The following is a 9,616-nucleotide window of genomic DNA, read 5'->3' as shown; positions in this document are numbered from 1 at the left end:
TTTTTTCTCTCATCTCAACCCAATTGAAGATGGTGGTGGTAATTTGAATCAAAGATATTTTTTAAAAATTGAAAAAGTTTACTCTTTTATAATCATTTTATATTTATTAGTCTGTGTAAAAATGAATATAAACTTTGTCACTTTATGTTATTCTTTCCAAATCTCAAAGATAAAAAATGATTTTACTGTTTTTTATCTTGCACAGTGGTTAAAGTTTATTCTAAACGTTTGTAGGAGTTGATTCAGTGATAAAAAAAGACATAAGAAAATTAAAGAAATAGGTATAGAAGAGTTCCCTACGAGTATAATTCTTACATCATGTATCCTTAGAGAAAGGAAAAAGAAACACTTTGTGTAAAGGGAAAAGGATAATAGAGGGAAACATTCTTTAAAAATATAATGAAACGTGGTGTAGATATGTAAATAATGTATGAAGATTTAATTGATTTATGAAGGTTTTATTTACATGATTTAATTTAAAAATGAAATTTAATAACAATAAGAAGGGAAAATATATAACACATCCTCCAAATGAATGAACAGAGAAAGAACAATAAATTACGATGTCACGGGTTTGGCTGAGGGAGAATATGGAGACGAGGGAGAAACAAATTGGATAAGTGAGGAAGGTATATTAGGGTTAGGCAAGAGTTTCTGATTTTTTTTTTTTCAATTGGGGCAACAACAGGGATGACAGAGAGAAAATGTTGGAGTGAGAGAAATGAAAGAGAAAGGGTTGAGAGAAATAGGGAGGTGAGTAAGGGTTTGGGGATTTCTTTTTTTAGTTTTGAGAATGAAAATTATTTAAATGTACTTAACCTTAAAACTTAGAATCCATAATAAATATGGGTATTTTTGTCTACTATAATTCGGTACATATTGTTAAAACGTATCAACTGAAAAACAAGCGTACGCGTATTAACAAACACATATATATATATATATATATATATATATATATATATATATATTGAAATGTTATTCCTAGAAATATACTCAATATATTAAACAATTAGCATTAAATTATTTCGCATATTAATTATTATCCGTAAGAGGTTTTAATCACAAAAAAGGTATTTCAAATAATATAATTCAATTGCATTCTAAACATATACATATAAATTGTACACTTAAAAGTAAGTAAATTTTTTTTTTCCGTTTTCGTTTAATTCTTAACGTTTCTTCCTCTAATAAATTTCTGTGTATAAGTAAGAAATCAATTGTTTTACAAAGTAATGTGAAGGCATTTTCTGGTATAATGTATTATTGTAAATAAGGTCTAGATATTATTTGAAGTGAACATTGAAACTTTTTATATTATATCGATAAATAGAACCATGTTACCCATAGTTTGAATATTATATTTTTTTACCATTAAATAAACAGAAACAACTCGTGTTTTTTAAATTGATTCATAGTCACAGGCATTAATTTTTTTTATTTGAAAAGTAATAAAAAGAAAAACAATTGGATCTTAAAATATACACTAATTCATCATCATCAAAATCATTCAGATAATTGCATTAATAACAATTATTTAAATTAGTCTAGGCAAATAAATACAAAAAGATCTCAAACTAATTCAAAGAAAAAACCTGTCAATCCTTTAAACTTTATTTCAACAATTTACATAATTGCATAATAATAAAACAGTGGAAGAGATATTTAACATTATTTTTACACAAAGAACACGTATAATATAAAATTACTGTTTTGTTTTGAATCCCTAAATTAAATCATTATATACAACAATTTTCAACGAATTAAAGGTTTAGCCAGTGACACATCCTTCAATCAAACAAATTGCTCTTAATTCACATGTTTCATACAATAAAAATAAAAACTTTTTGTATTACTTTGAGAAAATATATTAGTATTATCTAATATTCAATTGAACATATATCATCCTCATTAATCACTAGAAAGGAAAAATTTACTAAAATGACGACAAAGAGAAGGAATGTGCTATTACACGCTATATATTATATTTTAAGATCCATAATTATCAATAAAAATATAATTTATTTAACCACATTTTAGTATATACTAATTTATATACAATAAAGAATGAAATTTGTTGTGTATCATATAATTATAACATTACAAATTTTAAAAATATGTTATAATAATTATTGTAGTAATTAATGTAAAATTATATATATTTTATTTCTAATTATTATAAAACAATAAATTGCATATACCTATTTTTATACACTATGATAACCAATAAACTCATCCTGTAAATATTGTTCAAATTTGTTTTGGTTTGGACAATAATCACAGAGCCTTCGAGTTTCTTTTAGTTTCAGCACAATCTTAATTAAACATTTTATTCCTTTTACATTTATATTCAAAATATTGTATTTCCATTTTTTTTAATGAAATATTTTACACTTTACACATTTATACTATCTGTTAACATTTTCTAACATGATATAATTCATAATTTTAAGTGTTGAATCGTGTAGACCCATGGACAACATAAAAACCATTTTATTTTATTTTTGAATGATATAATACCTCATAATAAAATTTGTTAAATTTCAAAATTCTCTTATCATGTCTTATATTTATTTATTTATTTATATCTATGATTTGGTTTCAATGATATATTAATTAAGTTGTTCTATCACACACATTTGACAAATTTTATTTATTGATTATATTTAATATTTTTATCTCGATATCATAAATGTAAGTTTTTGGTATCATAATTTTTAACAAAACATGTTTAAAAATTAAAATGTCTATGTTTAAATTTAAATTATTATTAGTTTATTTGTTTTTTATATTCTATTTCATTCAAGTTATATATTTTTATAATTTTCTAAAAGTATTTTGTAACATTATTAATTTTGTTTGTTTGTTTTTTTTTTCATGTTTCCTATATGTTAATTTATAGATAAAATAAACAATAGAGATGAAAATTTAATTTACAAGTATGAACCTAAAATCTTTACAACAAACAATCTTATTTCTTATTTCAAACATGTGTTAATTAATATTTGAAATAATAAAAAGGTAGATATAGACATAAATAAAGAATTTTTATAATTATTTTATCTATGTATGCAAGATTTTTTTTGGCTCACAATTGTTTCTAAATTTACCCTTTAAATAATGTTTTTGAAGTTAAATTAATTATTTTATCAAATTTACCGTTTTTTTTTTCAATTTGACCATTTTTTTTTAAAACTTAACCATCTTTTTAATTGTAAAAACTACCTATAAATTAAATAAAAAATATATACAATGAAATTATAAAAATTATTTACATTTAATTTTATAATCATAATAACAATAATAATAATTTTATTATTTTTTATTATTATAAAAAAATAACACATGAGTTTTCATTAGTTTTAATATAAAAAAAATTAAAATACTATGCAAAACGTATGTATTGTTTTAATATTTTTCTAGTTAAGTATAACGTGATTATTAAATTTATTAATGAATGTAATTAATTTCATTAAATTAAATATAATGTAAGTATTAAATTATATATTAAATATAATACAAGTAATAAATAATATATTAACTATGTAACTGTTAATTGCATTCATAAAATTCATTAAATACAACGTCTTTATTAAATATTGTCAATAAAAACATTCATATAAAGAGTAATAATTTTACAAGGTATGTATTGTTAAAATGACAATTTATTAACTGATAAAATTATAAAATTTTATAGAAATACGATTTTAGAAATATATAATTTTACATCGTATTTCTAATTCAAAATTTACTATTAAAAATATACATGACATTCGCTTTTATTATAAAATAATTAAAAATTAAATCCAAATTTTTAATTTTATTAAAGTAAAAAAAATTATTAAATTTATAGAAATATATAATTTCAAAATATAATTGTAAAAATAGTTATTAAATTTGTAAAATAATTTACACCATAATCTATAATATGGAGTGATATTTTGGTGTCAACATTTATTTTTTTTGAATTTATTCTTTAAATAAAAGTTCTTAATATAAGTAATGAACTTTAAAATGATATGAAAGTAATTCGATTATTTATTAATCAACAAATAATAAAAACGTATAAAAATCTACAATAAATAACAAAAGGGCATAAGAGTATAAAAAAAATAATAGAAAGAAGATAAAACATATAGTTTAATTTTTTATTAATTACATCAGATTAATAAAAATGTAGACATCAGTGTGGTGAGTCTACTAATAAATAAAGAAAAAAAAAAGTAAAAAGTTAGAAAAAGAAAAGTGAGGAAAACGCGCAGTGGCAGTTAATTTAAAAGATTAATTAAAGAAGGATAAAAGAAAAGGAAGAAGGAAGAAAGAAGAAAGAGGCGCAGTGGCAGTTCGAGATGTGTCCTATATATTCGAGGAAAGTGCTTGAATCGTGAACGCAGATCAGATCTTCTCTCTCTTTATCTGTCTCTCTCAATTCAATTCAAGGTCTTCTCCTTTTCTTCTCTTCTTTTCTTTTTCTTCTTCCATTCGCCAACACTAAGGTCTCTCTCTCTTCTCTCTCTCTATATATCTAACTCTATCTCTCTGCACCTTGTATTCTATTTTCCAATTCCACCTTCACTTCTCTATATGCAGTTTCTTCCTTCTTCCTCTTTATTTTTCGATAAAGGTTTATTTTATTTTATTTTATTTTGAGGTCTTCTCTCGTCAATTCATCGTCTTGAAACTTGAAGATAAAACCTTTCTGCACCTTACGCATTAACGCCTGTCTGAATTCTGCAAATTCATGCATTGTTTCGCTCATGATTTTCCGCTTCTCGATAACTCCTTTGTCGGTTAGCTTTAGAATTTAATTGTTTTTTTTTTCAAGGTTTCACGTTTTTAGGGTTAGGTTACTGCTTGCTTGTTATTCCTGCTCCGGTTACTGTTCCGAGACCGGGAGTATCGTCTTCATGCTTGGAATTGAGATTGGAATTCAAATTTTAGTACGGGGTGAAATTGACGAGTTTTCTGATTTTTACCTCCCACCCTTTTGTTTAACAGGAAGCGATAACATAGGGAACAATGGCTCGACAACAGGGCGACGAGATGGAGTATGTCGCTGACGATAATGAAATGGCGGATGCAGAAGATGATATATATTTTCGGGGCAGAGTGTTTGGTGATTTGGAGTCCGAATCCGATGAGGATGATGAATATGAATCAATGGTTGGTCTCCCCTCATAAGTAAAATGTTCATGCCTTTTGGTTTTGTCTTATGTTCTTAATTTGCGATTACACGAGTAAAATGTTATGAAATGGCTTTGACATAATCTTTCCTTTCTGATTGCCCTTGTTGGTTGCGGGTTCTTGCTTCTCTGTTGCAGGAAAATCGCATGACAGACACCACTGCTGCAGAAGCTAGGAAAGGAAAGGATATTCAAGGTATACCTTGGGATAGACTGAGCATTAGTCGTGAGAAGTATAGGCAAACTAGACTAGAGCAGTACAAGAATTATGAAAATATACCTCAATCGGGCGAACTGTCAGAAAAGGTATACTGTGTTTTACTCGAGTTCTGTGGCATTTGAGTAATGCTTTTTAGGGATTTTTATCTTTTTCACATCTATTCATCTCTTGCCTACAGGAATGCTCACAAACATACAAGGGAGGAAAGTATTATGATTTCTGGCAAAACACTAGATCTGTGAAATCAACAATACTTCATTTCCAAGTACGTTTATATACTAATGAATTCTATTGAATCACTTCAGATGACGCGATGAATATTAGACTATTACCTCCTAGAAATTCAGTGTGCCATGTTCAATGAGTTAACTTATGTTAATGGGATACCTCCAATCTGTCATTTGCAGTTGAGGAATTTGGTGTGGTCAACATCTAAACATGATGTGTATCTTGTTTCGAGTTACTCAATTATACACTGGTCTTCTTTAAGTTCCAAGAAATCAGAAATACTGAATGTAGCAGGGCATGTAGCTCCATGCGAGGTAATCATTTATGCACTCCGTTGTTATCAAAAGGATCACTTAGAATCTAGAAATGAAATTAAGCCGTCTGTGCCTGTTGGTGATAGAAACATCCTGGAAGCCTTTTGGAAGGATTTACTCAGACACAGATTAGTACACTGGCTGTACGGGATAATTTGTTGATTGCTGGGGGTTTTCAAGGAGAACTTATTTGCAAGGTACTTCTACTATTATGGGGGTTGCAGTTGTCATTCTTGTTCCCTATATATTTAGTATTTATCATTGTTTATTTTGAACGCACTATTGCTACAAACCATGCAGGATACTTGGTCACTATGATTTATTGTGCTGAATATTTTATTTCTTGCTTTGGATGTTCAAACAAGATTACGAATTTTATACTCTATATTTGTTAGATTTTTACATTGTTTTTAAATGGTATAGAAATTATTTTGCCTTAAAATGGATATGATTAATTGAACAATTACTGACTAGCCAAACTGAATAATATAAATTCATTCTCAATCATTTGAACTTTGTTTTCATTCCATATAATTTAAAGTTCTTGACTGATTAAATGATACATCTTGTCTTGCAGTACATAGATCGACCGGGGGTTAGTTTTTGTTCAAGAACTACTTATGATGACAATGCAATAACAAATGCTGTTGAGATATATGAGCATCCAAGGTCTTGATTCTCTGCTCTACTATTTATCTTTTATTTTCTTTATTTATTTTGGATCTCTAATGATTCATATGGTGCTAGCAATTATTAATCACAAAGAATACTAACAGTTAATTGATATCTCGGTGGATCTGTTCATTTCGCTATTTTTCTTTTATTTTCTCTGTTTATTTTGGATCTTTATTGATTCATATGGTGCTAGCAATTATTGGTCACAAAGGATATTAACAATTAGTTGATATCTCAGTGGAGCTGTTCATTTCATGGCTTCGAATAATGACTGTGGAGTTCGAGACTTTGACATGGAAAAATTTCAGCTTTCCAAGCATTTCTCCTTCTCTTGGCCTGTAAATGTAAGTCTTTATTTGGTCAAGTTTCTAATTTTGTATAAAAGTTCATGTGGGATTTGTTTTTTTCTTATTGAGAGCAATTTAGTAAGTCTGTCAATCCGCAATCCGATAATTGTTGGGGTGTCAAAAGCCCATCGATGGAGTGTTGGTGTCTATAGTTAACTTAGCCTAGCCAGCCTGAAAATAAAGCTAATTCACAAACCATACAAACTATATAGATATATGTGTGTATGTATGTATATCTCCAAACCAACAATGAAGTGTCACAACCATACATCATAGCTTAGGCCCCTTGGCATAAACATGTTTTAATAGTTCATCTAGGAATCATGTAATTCATACATAGTAGTTATCGTAACTTTTCAACATCACAGTTGTATAGTTAGTATGTCCAATGGTAGTATTACCTGCATTTATCCCTAAAATAAAGAGATTTTTGCTCCTATATTTATCCCTATAGCTGCATTATAGTAGATAGACACCAAAGAAAGTCACCAAATCCCCCAATTTGTAGGGTTAGGATTTTAAGGAAATCACAAGATTCCTAATATTTAAGGAAACCGATTACTGATCTAAGTTCTAAATGATCACATCGATTTATGGGTTTGCTTTGGAAGAGCTTCTAATAGAGATTTTTGAGGGATGGGTGTTTCTCTTTAAACTCTTCCCCATATTTATTTGCCTCATGGGTGTAGGGAGTTTTGAAACAATCGAAAGAGAAGAGTGGGGAGAATGGAAGGAAGAAAAAGATGAAAATGGGGTGGAGAAAGCAGGTTATGTGAAGGGGGGTGGGTGGGTTCAGGGGGAGACACCAAATGAAACTTTAACTTGACAAACCTTACTTTTGATCTCTACTGTTATTAAGGAAACTTCAAACAGAATAGTAGAATAGTAATGGGGAAAGTTTTAAGCTTAAAAAGGAGATAGAATTGAAAGCATGTCTACATAGATATTTTTTCACTCTGCATGCTCATTATTGTGCACACTACCGATGTCAGAAAATATGATATCCGTCTTCTAATAGATAGAATAAATTATCTGAATTTGTTTCCCTTTCTGGCTGTAGCATACTTCATTGAGCCCAGATGCGAAACTGCTTGTGATTGTTGGAGACAACCCAGAAGGATTACTAGTGGATTCTCAAACTGGAAAGGTGGTGTATTCTGTTGATTTATTTCATAAATTCCTTATGTGCGGTGTATGGGTAAATTAGAAATGATTTAAATTTTGGTTGTTTGTAGACTGTCAAGTCTTTATCTGGACACTTGGACTACTCATTTGCATCTGCATGGCATCCTGATGGCCACATATTTGCTACCGGTAACCAAGACAAAACATGCCGTGTTTGGGATGTTAGGAACTTGTCAAAGTCTGTTGCTGTGCTTAAGGGCAACCTGGGAGCTATACGTTCTATAAGGTTCACATCTGATGGGCGATTCATGGCAATGGCTGAGCCAGCTGACTTTGTGCATGTCTATGATGTTAAGAGTGGGTTCGAGAAGGAGCAGGAGATCGATTTTTTTGGGGAGATCTCTGGTGTATCTTTTAGCCCTGACACAGAATCACTTTTCATTGGTGTTTGGGATCGCACCTATGGAAGCCTTCTTCAGTACAATCGGCGGAGAAACTATAAATATCTCGACTGCATGTAAATTTGACTGCATACCCCTTGTCTATAAGTACCTACAGTTTATGTTCTTCTGTCTAGGAATTGTGGCACCACCTCACTGAAAAAAAAAATGATCGGTGGCATGCTTCATCATACAATGTAGGTTGATAAGGTCGTTACATAAACTCCGTTGTTTTAAATAACCTTAATTTCCTATCTCTTACCTTTTTATTTCTATTTTTAATTTTAATATCTCATTTTCCATAGATCCCTCTAGGTGGGTGGGCTTATTCATGGTTCGTAAAAGGTAATGGATACAATTCAGCTCTTATTGCGGGCTGTTTCTTCCTACAGTTCCTTTTTTCTTCGTGCAACCCCGTAATATCCGTAAACCCTAGCTTACCCTCATTAAAATTGTAATGGTTCCGAGTTATGAAAACTTCGTTCGTGATTAAAAAATTATCATAGAAAACAAAGTTCTGGATTCATTAGTCCGGATCGCATTTTTACAATAAAATAGTAAACAATTTGAGGTATATGGATGTCAAAATGTCTGTCAAACTTATAGATAAAATAGTGAGATTTGAGTTGAAAACTATTTTATGAAATTTTGCATAGTTGTTGGTTTGCTTGGGTGTTGAATTATTGCTCGAACTATGCTTAAGTGAGTGCTATCAATTTAGGTGTTGAATTATTGCGGTTCTCATCTCTTCAAGAATCGATTATCCTCTTCCTGGATAATAATATTGTTTCATAATAATAATAATAAGAATAATAATAATAATTAATACTAATCATATTTTATTTTAAACTATTTTTATGACTAAGTAAATTAGTATTTTTTTTTATCAAACAACCCCACATTCACCTTCTTTTCACAAATTCACTCTTACAAATCCATCTTCAAATTCATACTAACATGCATTCCGATAGTAAAAAATGATTTTCAGATAAAGTCAATTTTTTTACATAACTAAGTCATTGTATATTCCAAAAGTTAAAAATAACTTTTAAATTACATAATTCAAAAGGCATCTAACTTTTGA

The 9,616-nt window shown here is 28.8% G+C and overlaps 1 protein-coding gene across 4 annotated transcripts; it reads left to right on the top strand.

Moving 5' to 3' along the window:
* The first annotated feature begins 4,310 nt into the window (after positions 1–4,310).
* On the top strand, positions 4,311–8,836 carry LOC106769482 (uncharacterized WD repeat-containing protein C2A9.03). 4 transcript variants are annotated; one of them, XM_014655114.2, is made up of 10 exons: positions 4,311–4,440; positions 4,999–5,163; positions 5,322–5,489; positions 5,582–5,668; positions 5,811–5,945; positions 6,032–6,142; positions 6,523–6,614; positions 6,859–6,964; positions 8,028–8,114; positions 8,203–8,836. In XM_014655114.2, the coding sequence occupies exons 2-10, from the start codon at positions 5,020–5,022 to the stop codon at positions 8,611–8,613; spliced, it is 1,341 nt and encodes a 446-aa protein (XP_014510600.1). In that variant the 5' UTR covers positions 4,311–4,440; positions 4,999–5,019; the 3' UTR covers positions 8,614–8,836. The 4 variants fall into 4 exon arrangements, with proteins under 4 accessions (XP_014510600.1, XP_014510602.1, XP_014510604.1 ...); XM_014655116.2 differs by having other exon boundaries at positions 4,334–4,496; XM_014655118.2 differs by lacking the exon at positions 4,311–4,440 and adding an exon at positions 4,604–4,624.
* The last annotated feature ends 780 nt before the right edge of the window (positions 8,837–9,616 follow it).

This window comes from Vigna radiata, chromosome 7, assembly GCF_000741045.1.
Source record: "Vigna radiata var. radiata cultivar VC1973A chromosome 7, Vradiata_ver6, whole genome shotgun sequence".
Lineage (NCBI taxonomy): Eukaryota > Viridiplantae > Streptophyta > Magnoliopsida > Fabales > Fabaceae > Vigna > Vigna radiata.
Note: the sequence above shows the minus strand (reverse complement) of the source record. Positions and strands in the feature narration are given on the sequence as shown.